Source organism: Pituophis catenifer, unplaced genomic scaffold, assembly GCF_029215685.1.
Source record: "Pituophis catenifer annectens isolate HBS135680 unplaced genomic scaffold, rPitCat1.0.hap2 SCAF_4, whole genome shotgun sequence".
Lineage (NCBI taxonomy): Eukaryota > Metazoa > Chordata > Lepidosauria > Squamata > Colubridae > Pituophis > Pituophis catenifer.
Window position 1 is genome coordinate 105,332,489 of NW_027256884.1, and position 23,940 is coordinate 105,356,428.

The following is a 23,940-nucleotide window of genomic DNA, read 5'->3' on the forward strand; positions in this document are numbered from 1 at the left end:
TAATAACATTTTCCTGTTTTGAAATTAATGAAAACAAATGAGCCTTTCTTTTTTTAAAAAAATTAACAGGGATATAGTATTGTATACTAGTGAGTTGCAGTCCAATTTAATTTCCTTATTGTGATTGGTTGCAGCATTATAATGGGTGACCTAAGATCCAATTATATATGTTGCTTTCAAGGAGACACAACAAAATCTAAGTTTGCTTTGATTTTTTGAGTTTCCTTTTTTAATCTATGAAAGTAAATTATTGTTTGAGGCATGTAAGTACCATGTATTGATGAGAAAAAGAAAAAACAAATATAATGAAAATATATGACCTGCAATTCTCAGAATAGTAAATACAATCCAATGTATGGACTTTTACATGACTTCCACTTCCCTCTGTTTTTATACAATTAACCTGTGGCATTTTTTAGTTACATAGACTACCAAGAGGTAAATAGGATTTGACCAGGGTTCATCAGACATGGAGCTGAAGGCCATCTGGGTTGCATATACCATTCTGAGAGTCTCTATATTCCTTTCTGTAGCCACCTAATACCAGGACCTAGATTGCTGCTAAAGCTACTGCACTGTATGTAGTCATTTAAAGTACGAACATCCATGAGTTCAATTCCCAGTAGAGGATTTGAATGCCATAGAATCACAAAAAGTTCAAAGCTGATGAAACTAGTCATCTTGTGCTTGCCTCCTAATGGTCCATACAGCTGAAAATTAGAATCTGCAATTGAGTTTCGAGAATCGTTCTGTTAGTTTGATTGACTGAATAAAAAGAATAATTAAAAGAATAATAAATTATATATTAATGCAAATATAAATTTAAACTGGTAAGTAGCATTTTGGCAGTGGTTTTAAAGAAGAGCTAAATGCCCCAAAGTATAAAGTAAAACTTGTATAAACCATAGCTTCTAGAGTTACATTATATCATGCTTCTGTCCAACCAAAGCTTATTTGATTAAGAGTGAACTCCTGTGCATGCTTAAGAACTAAGTGGGATTTACATCATAGTGAACAAATATTGGATCATGTAAGACTCACTGGCTTCCACAATAACATTCCATTTTTAAATTTTGATCCTAATGAAACGAGGAAGCGCTATGTAAAAGTTGAAAATTTGCATTTGTAAATTCAACTACAATTAAACCCAAGTACAATAATTTTAAAAAGCCTTTGGATTAACTGGATGGGTAGAATCTTCCTAGAACCAAAAGGCAAGGGGTACATGGACATAAGTCTAACCATATTGGTAGTATCATAGAATGCAAGTGGGAGGATCTTAGAGACCATGTGTTCCCAAGCTCTCTCTAGTGCAGAAGTCCACTATTAAAGCATCCCCAACAGAAGCAATTCCCAGGAAGGAGATCCTTCCCTTCTCAAAGTAGTCTGTTCCACTAGTGAACAACTTTTACGTTTATGACAGCTTATATCTCTGCTACCACATTTAATAAAAGAAAGCCTTGATTGTAATTTTAATTTTTTTTAAGCTGAACCTTTCAGCTATGTCAGCCCAGTGAGGTAGACTAAGTCACTGAGCAAAAGTCAGTTTTATTAGAACATCTGTAGTAACACAACATTGCAACTTTGAATATATGTCTCTTTTCCCCACCCCTTGTACTTTTGTCTGAATCAAGGGGAGTGGGCCATCTGACACATTTTTGTAAACCAAGCCTTGTTTTATTATATGATTGCCTTAATAATGAATCTTTCCTCTGTCCTTCAAGTGACCTCCACAGTTATTACATTCAATTATGGAAGTTTCTGCAATCAGGTGTAATCATGGGATGCACTAATTCATGAAAGATCTACCCATCAGTAGATCAATCCTGGTGACTGAGTACCCTATCCAGAATCATAGAATTGTAAAATCAAGACTCTTCTGAACTGAGAAAAATTCAGTTCAGAGCACACCTATGAACATTCTTTAAAAACAAAAATGTGTGAATGTATACAGACAGATCACACATTTGCCTACACATTTTCTCTACAGCCCTGGAACTTTTTTGTGGTCTTGCAGTGAAGCATTGTGATAAAATGTGATCTGGATTCCCAGGAGGGATGGAGTTCATTCCAGAGGAACAAGAGTCAGCAAAGTTAATAGTTCCCAGAATATGTGTTTTGTGGTGCAAGTAGCCTGCTTTAGTATGGCAGTATTCCTCTTTATAGGTGAAGGACAATAAAGGAAACTGCTTAAAAGAATCTCAATATGTTTGTCTTGGGTTTTGGAGCCTGGCATCAATCTTGCCAAACTAAAGCAGACAACTCTTAATTGTGCTGTCTTTTGCTTCTACGGAAATTGCACTGCTTCCTGGAAATTTGGGCCACATTCCTTCACAAATACTAAGCCCAGGCTTGGGGACTGTAATTGTCCATGTTTCTGAGCTTCCTGAACTGGTCACTATGACACACAGAATTTGGGATTTAGATGGACGTTTACCTGAGACACCATTTGTCTTTCCATTCCATAATTCCACGCATGGAATTAAAAACAAAAGCTATATTAATTGTGGACATCAATTAATCAGTGAATTGAATTGGTCCCAATAGCACTCTTTAGCTAATAAATTATACATTCAACCATGTGGTCCTTTCTATCAGTAAAAGTAAGGGGGGTTAAGAGTTATGCATTTTCAGAATAACTGCTCATCAGACTTTTCATTCTTGAACCAGTGCATCTTTGAGGGCTAGGAGCCTCTGTTCACATAATTCCAAAAGAATCCAAGAAAGTTTTCAAAAGTTGAGGTTCAGCTTAATACTTGATGTTCAGTGAGCATCTTTCTTATCACAAGTCCCTTTTGAGTACTTGGAAACTGTCCATCTGCTCCCCTGCTCCTTCTATCACAAAGGGAAATGTCTTTACCTTAAGTAGATTAAAAAATAGATACATTATGTTGTCAGCACTTGGGCCTATTAGACTGATGCAATTGCCAGCAACAAAACATACCACTGAAGTAGTTGGAGAAGACATTTCTGCTTCCTCTAATTTTGTAGGAGGCAATAAAAAGTCAGTAGGAAATACACAGAATCTATGATGTAAGCTGAATGAAAGAAGACTGGGTGTGTCTGTCTGTCTGTCTGTCTCTCTCTCTCTCTCTCTCTCTCTCTCTCTCTTTCTCTCTCTCTCTCTCTCTCTCTCTCTTTCCCTTTGTCTTTCTTTGTTTCTCTTTCACACACAGAGACACATGTTCTGCTGGGGTTACCCTGATCTCAGATGATCCATTGTCCAAAAGGACTCTACAGTTGTGATGGAACAAATGTTTTTTACTCTTCTTTTTTTGCAAGATATCTTACACTGGATTCAACTCAAGTGCAAAGAGCTTATAAGTGTGAGCTATCCAAATTCTGCAGCCTTAAGTGGCTTGTGAATTGCACTTTTCATTGGCACCTGAATCTGATTTGAGCAAAGAATTTATTTGGGTTTTTTTTTTACTTTCCACTATGTGTTATTTATAATTTAATTAGTGCTATGATTTTGAGTACTTAAAATGCTGAATTAAAAAAAGGGATGCAAAATATCTAAGCCAATATTTTTTCTTCACTCAAGTAATTAGAGTTTAATAAAACATTTTGTTTTGAAATTCCTAGACATTGGTTGTTCAATGTTATTAGCGCATTGCCCTCATACAACAATAGATGGCAGCAGTAGATCTTGGATATAGTACTAGATACAATATAAGGCCTTCCTCATTTTAGCTGGAAGTCTTCAATAATTTGGGGTGTTTTAAAGTATCCTACATAAAAAAAAAGTTGATGAAAGAAAATAAACATTTTTTTAATGATCTGGATTCAAAGTCAGGATGCATACTACAACAACTAAATAACTGATTTTTTGGAGCTGTTTCAAGCTGTCTCTTGTTATTTAAATTGTAAACTTCTGGCCTTATGTCACTCTAACAAAGCACAAAAACACAAAAGGGATATATCTTTGTTCTCTTTTATGCATGTGTATGTAAATGCTAAAGCATTTTCAAATACTAAACTGTATAGTACGCCTTGTTCCCCTTTCTGAAAAACGACCTGCACTAAAATAGCTTTGAATTACTTATTTGGTGCCCTGCTATGCACAATGGAAATATTGTTTAATAAAGAATAAAATCACCCTTTTATTACTATATCAGAAGTGAAATTAAATGGAATAGTTTCTTTTTCCTTCAATTTCAAAAAAAAAACATGCTCCTCCCAAATTAATAAATTAAGACTGTACTTTTGAATTCTGATACAAGGGTTTAGTAATGCAAACATATACATTTTTAAGATTAAATTGTAGACTATAATAATACACAATTATCTAGGATTTTCCTTTATATCCCAGATCAAAGTTTCCTTTTGAAACCAGTAACAGAGATTGGTGGGAATGTCAAAATGTTATCTTTTCATATTTATACATTTTCATCAATATGAAGCAGCGTGGTTTTGATCTGTGAAAATCTAATCTATTTGGTTATAGAGATGGCTATTATGATTGATAAAAAAGCAAGATAAGCTGAAAAAAAAACCTGTTCACAATTTTTTTATGATAAAATGGGAAAACCTTACGTGATGCCTTATACAGCCCTATTTTATTTATCTTCAAACAGATGACTGTTACAAGGGGAAATAAGTGCACTATGTAGTAATTAATAAACAAGATACTAATTTAGCCAGATAAATTATTTGGTCTAGAATCTTCTTCATTATTCGTTTATTTTATTTTTTTCCCCCCATTTCCAATACGCAGTTTTTATTTTTATTTTATTTTTAAAATGTTAGAGTACTACCTTGTGAAACTGAAAAGTAAATATGCACTAATAAATAAGGAACAGTTTTGGTCTGGAGGTCTTAATTCTCTAGCACAATATCGATCCACTGAGTTGCCCATTTCTCTCTGCTCAGCTGGACCACGGGTTTACCATCAAGAGATCAGGGTCTTTGGACTACTACCAACAACCAGGAATGTATTGGATAAGGTATGAGATGGTACAGCTCCAACAGTCAGTGTTTCCATGGCAACGTGCTGGCAGTCTCCATTAACCAGTTACTTCAGTGAATAAACATGTTTTTTTTATTTGTTACCCAGTCCATATGCTGCTTTATCAGTTTCATTTGAATCTTGATTGAGATGCCACACCCTTCATTCCCTTTCTTCACCCATTATTCACACTGACATTGCAAGCTTTATCTTCATTGCACATGCTCAGTATTCCGTGCTCCCTATAGTTAAAAGGACAGTGTATACAGAAAAATGAAATGTTCACGCAATATTTTATTTTATGTTAACAGTTTTTAAGGCATATAATATCCTGTGCTCTTTCTTTTTCTACCTATGAAATGGCAACAGGATATCAATACATCTAGATCTACATTTATATTTGTTTTTTTCTCTCTGAGATACAAAATTATATACTGTCATTTTAAATTTCCCCTTCCCAACCACAATCTTTCTCTTAGAATGAACAATGCATTGACATAACATAGTATTCAGAAGCTGTTCAATGAAATATAATGCATTGTATGTGCTCTGGTTAGCTTGTGTTTCCAAAGTATGCACATTTTTGTTACTCCGTTTTTAAAAGAAGTGGATAAAAAGGATATTGCATGAATCTAACACTCTTTTTAGTATATTACCTTTTATTATGTGGTAGTATTGTGACTTAAGAATTCCCATTCAATTGAAAGAAGGTGTTATCCGCAATGATGCATAATTTTTGCTACAAAGATGACTACAGTATCTAAAATTCTCAATTTAAATGTCTATGATATTTATTGATGTTCAGTTTTTACACATTTTGTTAACTTTATAAAGATGGGTTTTTGTAACTTTTAAAAAGACTCAGTAGGATGAACTAAATATTGACAAATATTTTTATGTTCAATTGCTTTCAGTGTTGCAGAAGGTTTGTCCAAATTGTGCAGATCTAACCTTTATTAATATAATTGTGGCAGTAGTCAATGCAAGCATTTACAGTAAATTAAATATCCCCTCTAAATATTTTACTTAAAATATCTGGATTAGGTTGCAATGAATTACCTTTGGAAAAATTACATTTCTTGTGTCCAGGAGTTCATCTTTATAGGAAGAAAAATTTTGGATGGATGCCTTCTTGAAGTATATATTCCGTTTCTATTCTGTCAGTATTCAAGGTCGTATCTATATATCAGGTTATTTTAGATCTTTAATCAGCATTATCTAATTGGATGTATTAGAAATTGGTAATGCACACTTGCTTGGAAAATTACTGTATTTGTGGTAACTATCATTTCAACTTTTGCTTTACTACTTCATAGACACATATAGATTGATCGTAAATTGCATACTACTAAGTATACCACATTTTTATGTGAAGAATAAATTGGGATAACAGTTTTATATCAGAAGGAATATTTAGGTGTGACTTCACACAGACCCACATGTTGGTTGGAAATCTTTTTATCCCATCTACTAACTGAAATTCTCTACTTAGAACACTGTGTATTTAAAATGCAAAAAGATACATAATCATAATATTAGAAAATATTATTTGGAGAGGTTTCCAAATGTTTCACTTCTCATCCAAGAAGCTTCTTCGGCTCTGTTTTTACCCACCATCCAGTCAAAGTTGAAGAAACTTCTTGGATGAGAAGCAAAACATCTTTAAAGAAAAACGAGAAAGTCCAGTTGCCTCCTGAAAAAGCACCTTTGGGACAGCAAAAATAATGTTACATTGGGAGTTATCCTTTTTATGAAGCATAAAGATAGATGAAGAAAACTTTTAAAAAGAGGAAATGAAAGGCATTTTAAAAAGAAAAAGTAAGGTCCTCTAGAGAAAACCAGCAACAAATAACCAACAAAGATATTGTTACAATCAGTCATGTATGTCCTGCACGTCACAATTGATACAGATCAGATCTAAACCTCTGCAGCTTTCAGATGAGTGGACTTCAACTCTCAGAATTCCCCAGCCAGCATGATCCTTTTTAATATATTTAACATATAAATGATAATTTAACTTGGATATTCTAGTATTTTCATTTTGGAGGGGGAACATATTAGAAATGAGTGCATACTTTTAAAAAAACAGTTCTTGCAACTTGTATTTTCATTATCATCAAATGTCTAATAATAATATTGTAAGGGAATCTATAGATAAGCACAATATTTTGTCTATTATATAACAGCATTTGGATTGATTAATTTATAATGAAAGAATTATCATATGTCTAGTAGACGGTATAATCATAATAAGATTATGAAGATATTATGTTGAGCTTCAACCTTTGAAGCTAAAGTGTTTTTGTCAAATCACTGTCCTTAAGTTCCCCATTTGAAAGATATGAATATGGTGAAATGAAATGGAAAAAAATCTTAGCTTTATATCCTGCCAGAATTTAAATGGGAACATTGCTTCTTTCAAAAGAAAAGAAGGAAAAAAAACAATGGTGAGAAAACTGTCATTCAGTTCTATGCTGATAGAAACAATGTTTGGAACTTAACATTAGTAGAAAGACATTATATAGATTTAAATGTGGAAGTTTTATGAACCATCTTTGTCTATGGTATTATAGACAGTATCTTCTATTCTAAGTAATTAATTGATCAATTAATTATGTCAATCAAGTAATTAATTGACATAAGCAAGATTTATTATCTTGCTTATGTCAATATGATCTAACATACTGATGGAATTTGGAATGAAGTGGTACCTCGGCATTTGTCATTAATTGGTTCCAGGAGACACAAGTACTAAACAAACCACATAACTTACCACACGACCTTTTGTTTCAGCCAGGAAGGACTTCCTGTCTGTCCCTTTTCCTATGTCAGCAACCTTCCCATCATGGCTGACTTCCTGTCTGCCCTCCGCTTTCTGTTGCAATGACCTCCCTGGCATGGCCGACTTTCTGTCTGTTCTCCATAGGCATCTTCTTCCTTTTGCTGCACAAGTACCAAACAAACAAGTACTGGGCCAATATTTTTGTGTCAAAATGTATCAAGTGCCAAATTCAATAACAGCAGTCGAGTATTGAAGCACAATTATAGATCATTTAGTATTAATTGGTATGGAAATATATGTGGAGTAAAAACAAGGTATTTATTTATTAGGTGTGTTATAGTCTCCCTACTCCAAAAGACTCTAGGAGGCTATTATTCATTTTTTTGTTAGATTTATTTCCTGCCTTTTACTGAAGAGTTGAATTGTTCTTACACTTGAAGATAGGGCTTTACAGATTAATAACAATGTAACAAATTGTGCTTGATCCTAATTAGCCAGTGCATATCTTTCTAAAATAATATGTTCTGTTTATTCTGGAAGTCTTACCTCAAGCAAGAAAAAAAAAGTGAAATGCAGTTTATGGTGTCTATAGGAATATTTTCACAATAATGGAACAGCTTTTCTACTATCTTCTTCGAGACGTGGGATTTATTGGTGGTCATATCTAGTAACGATCAGATTTCACCCTGTTTATTATTTTCAAGAATAGCTGAAGTCAATTAGATGCTGGAGAACATCAGTAGAAGGTTCTTAGTTGTCTTTGTAAACATTTTGCACATGAATTGTTACTTGAAATTGTTAGTTCTCTATTTTTTCTTGAAACACACAGCAATTCTGTGGAAAGATAAATAAAATTGTTTAGCATGTTGGGTCTAAACATGGGTACATGTTTAGTGTATGATTGACTCATAGGAAAATATGCCTAGATTTATTTAGGGTTTAATCTAAACTAGTGTCACAAATGGCATGCATAGCCTAGTTCCGATCATCCCCATTAGGTCACCTGACAGGATAGGCTAATTAAATCTAGCCTTCCTTGCCTCAGTTTCTATCCAAGTTAGTAATTAGTTTTTCTACCATCTTGACAAGGATGTATGAGGCCATTTAAGTTGTTAAATATATTCATGGATAATCATATAAGGATTACTCTTGATGACATTGAAGGTACACTCACTGAAGAATAAGAATAGGGCTGTACTTTTATATGTATTTATATGACACTGTGTTGGTGACTGAGAACCTGAGTACTGTATTTTACAGAAAATACTAATTTTTATAGTTCAGTGAAGACATCATTAATGAATCAAAGACCAATAAGGTTTTACTTAACAGGAAAATGGAGGAATTTATTCATAAATTATGGAAAAACTAGAGCAAGTAAATGAATTTGTGTTATAGAATGATATGTATTTTGGTAGAATGTAGAAAAAGGTAGAAAAATGTTGAAATATCCAGATGCTTGCAGAAAAAACACATATTTCAATTATATGAATTGTTGCATGGACTGAATGCTAGAAGCAAAAATGACTATAAATAAAATGTGTTATTGTGCAGAAGTGAGAGTTGGATACATCAGGATAAACATTGGATATCATCAGAATGGGGTACTTAAGTCTGTGAGTTGAAAAATGCAAAAATAAGGTTAAACCTGCTAAATGAATACAGATTGAAAACAAATATGAATTATTAGTATAAAGTAAGAATGATGAAGTATATTTGTTAAGTAAGACAGAATGAATGAAAATAAAGTTGCAAAACAAATATATGAAGAAAGAGTGAATAGGTCTTAGAAAAGAGGAAAAAGAAAAAAAAATCATCCTCAAACTAAATGAGAAATTTCAAGATAAATGGCAGCATATGAAATGATGTATGGACATCTTGGAAAGAAGTATGATTTGCAAAGATAGAAAGATAGGGGGTGGATCTGAAGTTTAAATATCTACTTCAATAGCTGTCACTTCCATGGAAGCCTTCCAATCACTTCCATGTGATTGGTCAATACAGGATCAATTTTCAATTTAGTTTATTAAGATTTATACAGGAATAAACAATCTTTTAAGCTAATAGTGCCAAAGGAAATTTGTAATTGCTCCACACCTTCTCTTCTAACATCTCCCAACACATCATACACAGCTTCATATTCTCTACCATCCCAACCTTTGTCTTAGAAAGTAGAAAACTTCTCCTCCTTGTTATAAGTCAAAATAATGCTAAAGAGGGACCAGGATAATTTTTGCTAACATATTAGTACTAATATACTAATTAAACTATTCCTGCATTATGGATGTGTCACAGACAATGATTTTGCTATAGTTCTCATGTGTAGGTTCCTTGTTAATCTTTATAGCTAGAAGAGCAAAGGGTTGAATTAGACATAAGAGCAAAAGATCTTGATTTAAATAATATGAACCCCAATCTCATAGAAATATGAGGATTAATTCATCCTTAAAATCAATACAAAAGTTGCTTATCCTTGCACCAGGAGGGTGTTATTCTGGATTGTAGTGGAGATTTTAATTTAGACTTTCCTGCCAAAAGAAAGAATTTTTCATGAATCTGGGATTAATATAAAAATGATGTGATGTGAGTCAATCTTTAAATGAACTCCTTTTGTGCAGAGAAATATTTTAAATGCAAATCTGTATGTCATAGAATAGTAATGTATGCCATTCTCTCCATTTGTTACAGGGAATTATATACTGTAAATTCTATCTCTGTAATGTGAATATAATTCCAAATGTCTTCTGCTTTCTATTAAAATATAATCATAAAGTTGGTTTTAAAGCACAACTTTGAAACTGTTTAGGCCTTTTCCAAGGGCCAACTGTAAACAAAGAACTTTTGGCAAACGATAGCAGTTGGAGTTTAGTATTGTCTTTTCCCCCCAAGATCCAAAGATGAACTTTTATTGCCACTTTCTATCTGTACCTTAAATATTCTAACTATAAAACTATTAGTGGAACAATTTAGTTTAACTGAGTCCATTTGCTTTATAAACTTTGTCCATCTTCTGCTTTTATTAGATTTTGGGACCTTGACTGCATTATTTTAAAACATAGACTGCTATAATACTAACCTGCATTAACCTGATAGATTTAGTTTTAATCTTGTTCTCAAAAATGCTCAGGGTATAACTGTGTTTCTGTGTCACTGTATAACTGGTAGCTTTTCAACAAAAAACAATTATGAATGTCTCAGGAAGTACTGATATATCTTTTGAAGTACAATAAACTCTTATTCATATCAGTCCATCATAATAGTCTTTCCAACATCTCTGACAACACTTAGCTTTATTGGTTTTTTCCAGTAGTTTTGAAGAGTAGTTTTGATTTACTATAGTGAGTATTTATAGTTTAGAGAGTAACTCTCAGGCCCATTTCCAGGAACTGCAGGAAATTTACATGATGTTTAAAGACATCCCAAATTAACAAAACTTGGACTGACTCTGAAAATTAAAAACATGCTTATTAGGTCCATTACATCAAGTAATTAAATAATTACTTGAATTTCTGTTCATATAGTTTAAGTGTTTCCAAAAGTCTCTCTGTGTCTATGTCTAAATCACTAAATCACTAACTAGATAGTAATGAGGAGAATCTAGCTGAAATGATCTAGAAAATGAGTACTAAACCTGTCGCCCAAGAAATTCCAGCTCACATTGGCAATTTGGTGGCAATTTAATTCACACTGAGAAATGGCCAATATGATCTGAAGAGAATGGGAAGAGTAGTTTGTTTGGCTGGAAAAGGTATAAAAAGAGCAACAGGAAAGCTTAGTGCAGGCTTATGGAAAGGAGAAATGGTCTGTGTGCTTTTGTAGTGTGTGAGCAAGTGCTTGAGTTAAAGGGAAAAGAGGAATAGTGAGAAAGGAGGGCATGAAGTGTTAGAAAGAGTAAGCATGTTGAGAATACCTCTCTTTTGTCTGATTGTTCTATCAAAATCCAATATTTGTAGCAGTGTATCTTAATGGATACTTTCACTATTTTGAACATTGGCAAATATTTACCTCTCTCATTTGATTAAGTTGCATTGAATTTCTATTCAGAACCGAGACCTCATTTGAAAAAGCAGGTTAGACTGCATTTTGTCTGAAACCTGAACCCATTATTCAAATATATATATATATATATATATATATATTAATAGCTTCCAGAAGTCTAACATATGGCATCCATACAGAGACATGCACTCATACTGTACATGCTTGATGAGATCACACTGCCTCTTTATAGGTTGGATTATGCACTTTGATATGAATTGAGTCATGTAATGGATTAAAGCTTGCAAAACTAGCCAAACCTGGTGGCTGCGGAGGGTGGGGTGGGGTTAATTTGACCTGGGTTGAGGTTTGCTTTGAGAAAGAGGAAAAAAAGAGAGTCAGATTTGCTATTTCATGCACAGCCTAATCTCATCTATTCTCATTTTATGCCCCTGCCAGACCACCGCTCTTGATAAGGAGAGGCAGGTTTTCCGACGAAGACGCAACCCGGATGTGAGGGGACGCTTTAAGCCACAGCCACCACCTCCTGAACTCAACTCTGAATCAGAAGACTATTCACCAAGTTCATCTGAGACTGTTCGCTCACCCAATTCACCCTTTTAATACATCACTTCTGTTGAAAGTCTTGGCTTAACCCTTTGAGATTTTGACTACAATTCTTGAAACCATGTGCAATTTTTCCATTTGATTTTTGTCTGTATCAGCTCCTTGACAAAGATGCCAAAAAGGAGTTTTATGGTATCTTTATTACAATAGTTTCCTATATGAATGAGATGGTCTTTGTTTTCTGTCTAGACTAGCCTTCTGCAGCCTGACACCCACAGATGTGGTGGGACTGTCCTTCCAGAAGTTCCAAGCATTCCCATTTCACATTTGAAGAGTACCAGATTGGGGAAGCCTAGTCTAGATTGTGATTTGCTGCTAATATGATCCTCAAAGGGTTAAGGCTATTTTGAGATATACATATAAATATAAATATATATATAATTTTCAAATGGGGATAACAGCAATGAATGTTTTCATCAATTGAGGTAGGAGCTATTATGTGTAATTTAAGCATAAGTTAACCCTCTGAGTGTTTAATTTTAATTTTGTCAAGCCAAAATGAGGGCTTTATCGACACTTATTTTTCCTACAGGTATTTAGTAATCTGACTTAAGTGCTCCATAATCATAAAATACACACTATGATCTTTATAGAACTTGTTTTATGTTCTTATGCAGGGGGACAACCCCCCCCACTTAATAGACATGGACATTGGTTAGAATCTTGTGGATTGTTTTAAAGGTCAAGAAGAAGATGTATCCTATCTGGATTCCAAAAAATATCGATGGCTCCTAAATTTTGCTAAGAAATGTGCATCCCATTCTTTACTGTTTCTTATTCAAAATTCTAACAATCTTAACATGTGTTCTACTTCTTTAAATCATTTCATAGGCAGTAGAACTGTCTGAAATCAAACTATTGTGGATGATGTGGCAATAATCTCAAAATTATTGCCTTCAGTCCACCATTTGTATATTGAAATATATCGCAGTTTCTGGAGGTATAGTTGAAAGAATGTGCTATGCTCACATGTACAGGTGCAGACAACAGACATGTTTAGGAGGCAGCAATAAACACAATCAATTTTTACATACTATGAATTCTTCTGTGAATATTATTGAAATGTTAACTATATACTTATTCTCTCTTCACAATGCTTTGAAAGAAGAACAATTCATTCTACTGAAACTGTAAATCAAGGAAAGGTCTTGAAATTCCAAACATAAATAACTGTTGTTTTGAAAATTACATGATTAGCAATTACTCACCTAATGTGTTTGTAAAAATATATTTACCAGAATTTAGTGAGACTGTGTGTGTATGAGACTGGGATTAAAAAAAATCTGCGAAGAAATGTTCCATCAGTGTTTCAAAAACACATTTAAATTACATTAAGCATCTTTTTATAGTTTTGGTTTCAAATTGTAATATTATTGTAAAATGGTCCATTCACCCATAACTTGAGTTGAATAATAAAAAAAAAGTTTCATTTTTCAGTTATGCTTTTCCAAGTGTTATTAACAAATCTTGAGCACAAATATAGAGTATTAAAATTTTACATGTAGAGTTTCTTTTCCATTTCAGATACAAAAATAATTGGAAAAGTAAGGGCTGTTGTACATTTATTAATGTATTGCTTTATTATGGAAAATATTTTATTTTAAAATAGAGCAATTCCTGCACATCTTTTAAAATATATTTTTATCCTTCCTTGTCATATGCAATTCCCCCCTATTTTTCCACAACAACAATCCTGTGAGGTGAATTGGCTGAGACAAAGTAACCAACCCAAAGTTACCCAAACGGTTTTCAAGACCAAGGCAAAACTAGACCTAAAATATCCTGCTTTCTAGGCCACCACCTTAACCATTACACCATTGCATTTTTCATTGCTTAATTTTAAGGAGATTTTTTTAAAACTACAAATGAACAACTTGCATAAATATAAATCAGTTAGATAGGCATGTGCAAGCCATGATGTTACTGCTTTTTCAATTTATAGCAGCAGAAGGTGTGAAAATTTGCAACTGACTCATGGATAATCTCTGTGCTTAAACTATATGTGAATCTACATTGTTTAAACAGCTTGTATTATACATTCTCCCCAGAAGGCAAACAATCAGATTCTTCCATCCTTCCAAGGTCGGTAAAATGAGGACCCAAAATATTAGGGGCAATATGCTGACTTGGTAAACCGCTTAGAAAGGGTTGTAAAGCACTGTGAAGCAGTATATAAGTCTAAGTGCTATCGCTATCATGTTTTACTAATGTGGGAAATATCACTCTTACTCCTAACATTCTTTAATTTTTTTTTCTTTATCACAATTACTTCTTGTATTAAAATTTTCATAAATTACAACAATGTAACAAGAAATAATTGCTTATTGGATAATTATCAGTTAAAAATATCTGGAATTCTCTCCTCTTTCTGATGATTGTATGTTTAATTTAGATGTTTCTTGATTCCCAGTATCAATTTTTGATGCATCTAATTTGATCCTTTCCCAAGCTTTGGCTATATGTAGTGATTAAACCCTTGTCATGGTCTGACCATTCTCTCCTTCAACTGGACCTTCAAACCGCTACACCCTGCCACAGGGAGGTAGAACTGACTAGGTGGTTCCGCCCCAGGTGCCTGATGGATCCTGATAGGTTCCAACGGAGCTTTCCCTGAGGCTCTGGCTCATGACCCGGCTGAAGACTTGGTGGCCGCCTGGGATAGGGTGGCCGCTGGAGCTTTGGACCGTGTCGTGCTCCATCCGGGAGCAGGGCTGAAGATTTTGTGCAGTATCTGCATGACAAAGTCACTCAAATTCGGGAAGGCCTGGACTCTGACTGGGTGGATACAGGTGGGGTGACAGAGACAGGTCTTGAGAGCATTATCTGGGAGGAGTTTGACCCAGTGACCCCTGAAGACGTGGACAGGATTCTGGGTAGACTTAGCGTGGCCACCTGTTTATTGGACCTATGTCCCTCCTGGTTGGTTCTGGCTTCCCGGGAGGTTGGAGGCTGGCTCCAGGGGGTTGTTAACGCTTCTTTGAGAGAGGACTACTTTCCTGCCGCCTTGAAAGAGGTGGTGAGGCCCCTCCTCAAGAAGCTCTCCCTGGACCTGGCTGTTTTAGCAAATTATCGTCCAGTCTCCAACCTTCGCTTTCTGGCGAAGGTTGTTGAGAGTGTGGTGCTGCGACAGTTTCCCCAGTACCTGGATGAAGCAGTCTATCTCGATCCATTCCAGTTGGGCTTCAGGCCTAGGCACAGCACAGAAATGACATTGGTCACCATTGGTTGATGATCTCTGGAAGGCTCGGGACAGGGGCTGTTCCTCTGTCCTGGTCCTGTTAGATCTCTCAGCGGCTTTTGATACCATCAACCATGGTATCATGCTGCGCCGGTTGGAGGGGTTAGGGGTGGGGGGTACCATGTTGCGGTGGTTCTCCTCCTTCCTCTCTGACTGGTCGCAGTTTGTGTTGACGGGGGGCAGAGGTCCACCCCGAGGCGCCTTGTACGTGGGGTGCTGCAGGAGTTGGTCCTCTTGCCCCTTCTGTTCAACATTTATGTGAAGCCGCTGGGAGCCCCACTACACGGGGTTCCCCTTGAAGAGCACCCGGAGGCTCCAACTGGTCCAGAATGCAGCCGCATGGGTAATTATGGGAGCATCATGGCGCTCCCATATAACACCTCTCCTGTGTGAGCTGCACTGGCTCCCGGTAGTCCTCCGGGTGCGATTCAAGGTGTTGGTGACCACCTTTAGAGCGCTCAATGGGACTGCCTTCTGCCACCGAAACCCTCCCACCGGCCAGTACGCCCCCACAGAGAGGGGCTCCTCCGGGTGCCGTCAGCCAAACAATGCCAACTGGCGGCCCCCAGGGGGAGAGCTTTCTCTGTGGGAGCACCTGCCCTCTGGAATGAGCTCCCCCCGGAGATACGGACAATTCTGGACTTACGTACTTTCCGTCAGGCCCTCAAAACCTTTTTATTTCATCAAGTCGGGCTGGCCTAATGTCTCCAATTGTGTATTTTAATTTAGATTTTTAATGGGGGATTTTAACTGTTAGGCCAAAATGTTTAATTTATTTTTAAATTGTTTTTAAATTTTGTATTTGATGTTTTTTACTTCTGGCTGTTCACCGCCCTGAGTCCTTCGGGAGAAGGGCGGTATATAAATTTAAATATTAAATTAAATTAAATTAGATTAAATTAAATATCAAGGAAAACAATCAATTTACCCAAAATTTAGCAGTACCAAACTTGATTGTAAACCCTAATCTTCCAAGGCTATTAAAACTATAAAAGTGAAAAGAACAATAAAGTGAATTACGGAAAAGATAATATAAAACAAAGTTGTTATTGCTGTATAATTTTGTCACTCAAAATCAAAAACTAAGTTAAAATTATTAAAGCTTTTTAATAAAATGAAAAATGACTTGGACTGGAAAGGCAACAAAGATACTATGCAGACTCTGGGGATAGATTTCATAAGTGGGATCCAACACCCAAGAAAGTTCTCTCCTTTGTAGTTTTGAGTATTATTTGGTGTAAATTCCTTGAGATACTCTTGCATTCTGTAATTATACATCTTAATGCATGCTCGTAGTACTGTAATGCTGAGTTAATTGCAGTAAATCCTATAATTTTATGAGTTATCTAATAGTATATAGGATCTGGCTTCTAAAGACAGTTGAATTAAGTGGTAATTTTTAAAAAGATTTGCAGAATAAAAAAATATTGCATTGCAATATTTTAAAACGAGAAGGCATATCAGATTTTTAAAAAGGACATCTCCATGAACAGAAATTTTGAATACTCTTTAAAGTTAAATCCCATTAACAAACATTGATTTTTTTCCAGCAATAAAATATTTATAACCAAGTCTCTTTTCTTAAGTAATTTGGACCTTTTTAAAAAAATGTGTTCCCCAAATGTATTTGTTTTATCAATTTATTTTTCACTTTTCTATTCATCTGAGCCACCCATCAAGGTATGTGGCTGATGCCTTCCAAAAGCAAATTGCAGGTCTTTCCAAGATCCAAGAGTAAATTATGGGAGACTTAAATTTTCACAATATTTGTTGAAAGGCAAACTCTATAAAGCAGGAGTCTCCAACCTTGGCAATTTTGGCTTGCTGAGGAATTCTGGAGTTGAAGTCCACAAGCCTTAAAGTTGTCAAGGTTGGAGACCCCTGTGGTAAAGTCCAGCTCTTTTACAAATACTTTCTCACCTTGTTTTTTCCATGTACGTTTTTATTGGGTTATAAGGTATTATAAAATACAAAATACAAAAGCAAATAAGAGGACAGGAAGAGGGAAGGGGAAAGGGCAAAGAAAAGTGAGGAAGGGTAGGGAAAGAAAAAGAAGCATTGACTTCCGACTCTATTGGTTACAATAGAATAAGGCATTAACAACAAATCACAACTTTTTGTTTTACCGTAATAGTATGAACCAGTCACTGCTACAAAAGTCTATCACTCTAATCTGTAAAACTCAGAATCAAAGTTTCATTATTTTCCACGTCAAGCATGAAGTTCAGAAATGGTTTCCATGTGGAAACAAAAGCACTTATGTTCTTTTCTTTAAGCAGAGTAGTCAATGTCATTTCAGCCAACTCCGTCAACTTTTGCAACCATTCTTCTATAGTAGGAATCAACGTGTCCTTCCATTTTTGTGCATACAGTAATCTTGCTGCTGTTAACATATATAGTCACAAAGTTCCAATTTTTTTGTCCAATTCTTTTTCCATTAGGCCCAAGAGGAAAAGTTCTGATTTCATATTTATCTCCCTTTTCAGGATTTTCTATATTAAGATATGAATCCTAACCCAAACATTTTTTTTGTTTTGTCACATGTCCATCATAGATGACAAAAGGTTCCTTTTTCATTTTTACACTTCCAACTTACATTTGACATACCTTTATACATCTTAGAAAAATACTTTCTCACCTTGTTAATAATATTGTCCTCAAGAAATTCTAGAAAATAGACAAAGTGTTTCTCAAGTGTAGGACAACAAATGTCCTTATTTTTAAAAAGGTAGGGAGAAAGCAAATCTGGAACCATAATCTCTCACCAGTTCCTGGATTTTTCCTTCTAACAATAGGTACTAGAAAATTCCAGACTAGATCATAAAGTGTTAAATGTCTAAGTACCTTGAACATAGTGTGATCACAATCAGAAGGCAATGTGGGTTTTTAAAGAAAAAATCTTGCTACAATCTGATTTCATTTTTTAATTAAGATATTTTTTTCTACTATGGCATACACTTTTCTACAGTGGCAATATATTTTGACTTCAGAAAGTATGTTGGGGGTAGCCATGGCATTCTGATTTTGCAAACTACTGAGTTGAATGAGATATCCATTAAATAGTTCCACAGCTGGCTTGAAAATTATCCAGACTGGAGTGGAATGCCTCAAGGTTTGGTCCTGTGCCACATTTTCATTAGCAAGTAAAACAGAAGTGAAGGGAAATATTTGTCAGCTTTGCAGGTGACTCAAAATAGTGTGGGATAGCTAAAGTTCCATAAAACAGACAGACAATTCAAGATTATTTTGATAGACTAGACAAAAAGATTTTTAAACATGGTGCTCACTTCAGCAGCACATATACTAAAATTGGAACGATATAGGGAAGATTAGCATGAACCCTGAACAAAGATGACATGGTAATTCATGAAGCTTTTTATATTTATAAAAAAAATTAAATAACTAAAAAATAATAACTACAGAGATGGGAAGAATTAATTCCCATTGGTGACACTCAATTATGTGTCAGTGTGCCATATTTTAAGAAAGTATCGGAGAAGCTAGAACTGCAGCAAAGAAAGAAAGTAAAGATGTAAGATTTCAGTTAGATAATGTATAGACTTGAGAATATTAACAAAAAAAATTTTTTTTTTATTTTCAGGCACTAAAGTAATATCAAATAATAGAAAAATAAAAGTTATTTCCTGTTATCCCAAAATGCAGGCTACAGAATAATAATTTTAAATATCAGAGAGTCAGATTTTAGGTCAAAGTCAGGAAAATCATCCTAATAATAACTGTAATTCAATCACTTATGAAATGAGATGGTGAACTGTCTTTTGCTGGATATATATCCATTTGCCAAGGATTATTTATTTTGGTTTATTGCACTGAGCAGGGTTATGACTTGATAGTCTAATAACCCCATTCATAGGCATTCAAGGAATAGGATTTTTTTACCTATTTTAATACTATTTTTTAAAAAAATCATTCTTAAATAGTATTAAAATAGGTTAAAAAAACCTATATTGAAAGCATTAGAAATTAAAAAGGCACAACCATAATTACTATGCCGAATGCAAAAAGAATGCAAATGCCAACAGAATATATTCTGTTGTTGGATGCAACATAGGAGAAAATTATGTACTAATGAGACCAGACCTGGATTACTGTATACACTACTGAGTATCGCATATTTCAGAACAATATTGGTTCAGAAGTGGTCAGCAAAAATGATACAGGAACTTAGGACATGTACTATTAGAACAGAAGGAGAAACTGAAATATTCAATCTGAGAAAACATGTCTGAAGGGAGACGTGATATCAATATTCAGGTACATAAAATTTCCTGTACGGAAAATGGACAGGAATTGTTTTCCTTTGCTACAGAAATAATATTATAACTACCTAGATTTTCTTTAAACATCATGAAAAAATTCCTGATAATCTGTTTAATAGTGGGGAAATTTATCTATAGAGTTATGAATTTTCCATCTCTGAAATATTTGTTTAAAAGGGCTATCTGCGTAGCTCTTAAGCATAGTTTAATTGGTTTTTCTGCATATTGCAGAAGACTAAACTAGTTGTATATATGGTTCCTTCCTATTCCACAATTCAGTAATTCTATGAAATGGATCTCAGAAAGTAAATCCATCTTTTAGGCAGGTCTCAAATAGTGATGGCATCATTAAGAGGACCTCTCCTGCTGACTCTTGCTGGACTTCAAGCTGTTTAAATAGTGCCTTCCAATTCTTGCTGTAAAACAATTGACAACCACTGCTTTTCAGTGGCAAAAATATAAATAAAAATCCAATGCCGCAAAGGATTTTTTGTGCAATATTTTTATGCAGTGATAAGTGAGAAATGAGCTATGAAACGGTTGAAGTGTTTCTAGCATTGGCAAAGAACTGTTCCACTAAAATAATTAGTTCTAGAACAAAGATCACTTAATTTTCTTTTTCCTGTGCATTCCCTACTAAAAGTATGCTGGTTTTAAGCACAAATGATTTTAAGACAAAAGAATCTGTTTTCTATGTTTTTCCTTTTTTGTGTGTTTCACATTGAGACTTCAGCATACAGCAGGGCTGTCAAACTCCCGGCTCGTGGACCAAATGTGTCACACGCTGGCCACACCCACACCCAGTTTAGTGAAGGGGGGGGAGTCCAGATACATCATGTGACACCACTGTGATGATGTGAGTTTTATGTCCCTGGCATACAGTATCCATTTATTCCAAATCTCGATTGGTAAAAAGGACGAGAAAGCTGAGTACATCACATTCTCAATAATCAAGGCAAGGCTTATTCTTGAAAGCAAAGTAAAAGAGTCCCAAAGGTGCTTTTTTCAAGAGGCAACTGGACTTTCTGATTAAACCAGAAAGTCTAGTTGCCTCTTGAAAAAGATCTTTGGAACAACCATGACCTGGATGACTGAGAAGCTCCATAGACACAAAGTAAAATAGGATAAAAATCCATTCTTAGGTAATAAAAGCCCACAATCAGCTGATGGCTATTACATAGTCAAGGTTGGCATAAAAGGGAAATGTTTCACAATTATTTGCCAGACTTGAATCTCTGAACTGTTTTTATTTCTAGTAAATGATTGAAAGGGATTGAATGGATAGTTTGAAAGGGGGAAAAACTGGGGAATGTGATTAGTTAACAAATGCTCAATGGTAGAACCAATACAGATGATCAGTCAAATCAAACCTATATTACAGCCTTTGGACCAGAAACCACAACAATAACATTCATATATGTGTAATTACTAATAAAACTTTAAAAATGCAATAAAATTTCTTAAGATTCTTTATAGTCAAAAAGGGATGTTGTGGGTCAGTGGCTAAGATGCTGAGCTTGTTGATCAAAAGGTCGGCAGTTCCTGAGCTCCTGTTACTCATCCCAGCTTCTGCCAACCTAGCAATTCAAAAGCACGTAAAAAATGCAAGTAGGAAAATAGAGACCACCTTTAGTGGGAAGGTAACAGCATTCCGTGTTTTTTTATTTATTTATTTTTTATTATTTATTTTTATATGCCGCCTTCTCCGGAGACTCAGGGCGGCTTACAATGCATTAAGCAATAGCCTTCATACTTTTGTATATTTTATACAAAGTCAGCTTATTGCCCCCACAAACTGGGTCCTCATTTTACCCACCTTAGAAAGGATGGAAGGCTGAGTCGACCTTGAGCCTGGTGAGAATTGAACTCGCAGTAATTGCAGGCAGCTGGATGTTAAATGCTGCCTTAGTAGGAGGCATTAGCCTCCTACGCCACTCAGGCTCCTGAGTGTGCCTTTGGTGTTTAGTCATGCCGGCCACATGACCACGGTGATGTCTTTGGACAGCGCTGGCTCTTCAGCTTTGAAATGGAGATGAGCACCGCCCCCTAGAGTCGGGTATGACTAGCACATATATGTGAGGGGAACCTTTACTATTACCTATACTCAGAAATCTACAATCTCTATTTTTTTATTTTTTCAGTTCTTTATTACTTTCTTAAAACAATGCTGAAATATATTATTCTTATATGCTACCTAATTTGTAATACTTTCTAAGCATAGAAGTCAACTAATTCTTTACTGGTAAATGCGGGTTCTAGTCAGTAGTCAAAGAAGTGAATGGAAATTGGATTATATTAGAATTACTTTTGCCTCCTGGTGCTCTTGTAACAAGGAAAATGTAAAGGGTGCATTGTCACTTTTGTTCAGTTGTAAGTAATCTTACATTTCCTGCAGAATTTCAGGAATATGTTCTGGGATTATAAAAATAGTTTAAACCTAGAATGCAAATTACAAATTATTCATATTTATGATTAATTGAGTTAGCCTACAGCTATTCATTTTTGTGTTTTGTTACTTGATTTTAGCCAAAAAGCAGCATTTTTATCACATTTTCCTATTGAATGGTTAATAGGAGTGGGAAAATAGAGTATATCTGAACCTATGAAACAATATAGACTTTGGATAAACTAAAAACCAATAAACTTTCCTTGGTCATAAATTAGTGTAACACCACAGACTGTATAAATATTCTTATGACAAGTCACATGGTATTCCTTCACAATAATAAATGCAGTCCCATGTTGTAAAATGTCCATTAATAATACAGATATCTTTAGTCCTGGTAGAAAAGTAGCACTTAAAAGCACAGTGATTCTTTTGTCTTGATTAGAGGAAGTAAAGAAACCAGGCCTAACATGCTTCATATTATGGTTATGCTGCATCAGCTATGCAACTTTATATTACCTCTATTTTCCCTTTACCATCCAGGAATATCATTAAAAAAAGATGTCTAAATCTCTTTCATCATTGTGCCATATTATATCAATTACAGCCGTCCCCCTCCTGTTCACTGCCAACCAAATGCTTGATTATTGATTTATGTTTTGCTGGCATTAACTTCGTAAAAAGTTTCAGAAGTCTTTCTTGGACTATGATAGGATGTGATTTGTATTTTTAGATCCCATGTCTCAAAATGAATAGCCGAATGCCTATTGAAAAACTGTTTTAAAATACAGCTTATTTCTTTCACTATGAAATTCATAATGATGTCAATGATTTTTTTTCTTAGAACCAACTTTTGTAAAACAGAAGGGCAAAAGGAAAAATAACTTTAGTTACATTCTTAGTTAAAGTTAAATAGAATTCAGACACTTGTAGATGAGAATGATTGCTAATTATTATTCCTAAAGGACTGGACAGATGAGCTAAACACAAGTCACTACTTAAGTGATATGTTTAAAAAAATCATACTTTTATCTTTGCTATTTGATGACAGAAATGAAATGAAATGAACCTGTCCTGTGAAGAGAAATAAAGGATGTGGATAAATTTAGCCTAAAAGGAAAAGCTCAGAGAGACAAAATAAAGCGAGCCTTCCAATAGTTGAAGAGCTGTTACAGGAAAGAGAGTGTGGCTTTATTCTCCAGAGTAGGACAAGAACCAATGAATGAAAGCTTTACACAGGAAAAGTCAAACTTGAAAAAAGGAAGACATCCTGCCCATGAGAGCTATTAAGCAGTAGAACAGCTTGTCTCCTAGAGATATGGGTGTTCCATCACTGGGAGTTTTCAAGCAAAGATTATTCAGCTGTTTGTCTGGGATGGCCTGAGATTTCTGCTCTGGGTAGGGGTTTGGACTAGAAGACTCTAGAGTAGAAGACTGGAAGGTCCCAACTCTATGGTTCTATGATTCTATATCTAAAAGACCTATAACCAGTGGTGGGATTCAGCCAGTTTGCACCACTTCGGGAGAACCGGTTGTTAACTTTCTGAGCAGTTTGGTGAACTGGTTGTTGGAAGAAATCATTACGGCAGAGAACCGGTTGTTAAATTACTTGAATCCCACCACTGCCTATAACAAAACAAACCTAGATATGTACATTAACATAGCATAAAACTCAAGGTGATGGTGCCATCACTGACTATT

At 35.0% G+C, this 23,940-nt stretch overlaps 1 protein-coding gene and 1 non-coding gene across 3 annotated transcripts in view; both read left to right on the top strand.

Moving 5' to 3' along the window:
• The window catches only part of DCLK1 (doublecortin like kinase 1), a 157,800-nt gene extending 145,440 nt beyond the window's left edge, over positions 1 to 12,360 (top strand). The window contains exons 16-17 of one of the 2 annotated variants that reach the window (XM_070943852.1): positions 4,873 to 4,946; positions 12,168 to 12,283. In XM_070943852.1, coding sequence (XP_070799953.1) covers positions 4,873 to 4,946; positions 12,168 to 12,225 — 132 coding nt within the window. In that variant the 3' untranslated portion in view covers positions 12,226 to 12,283. Of the gene's footprint in view, positions 1 to 4,872; positions 4,947 to 12,167 lie in introns of both variants that reach the window. The other variant, XM_070943850.1, reaches the window with a different exon arrangement.
• A 6,492-nt stretch (positions 12,361 to 18,852) lies between these two features.
• On the top strand, positions 18,853 to 18,959 carry LOC139317297 (U6 spliceosomal RNA). Its single transcript, XR_011600434.1, has one exon. It is a non-coding gene; the product is annotated as a U6 spliceosomal RNA (small nuclear RNA).
• The last annotated feature ends 4,981 nt before the right edge of the window (positions 18,960 to 23,940 follow it).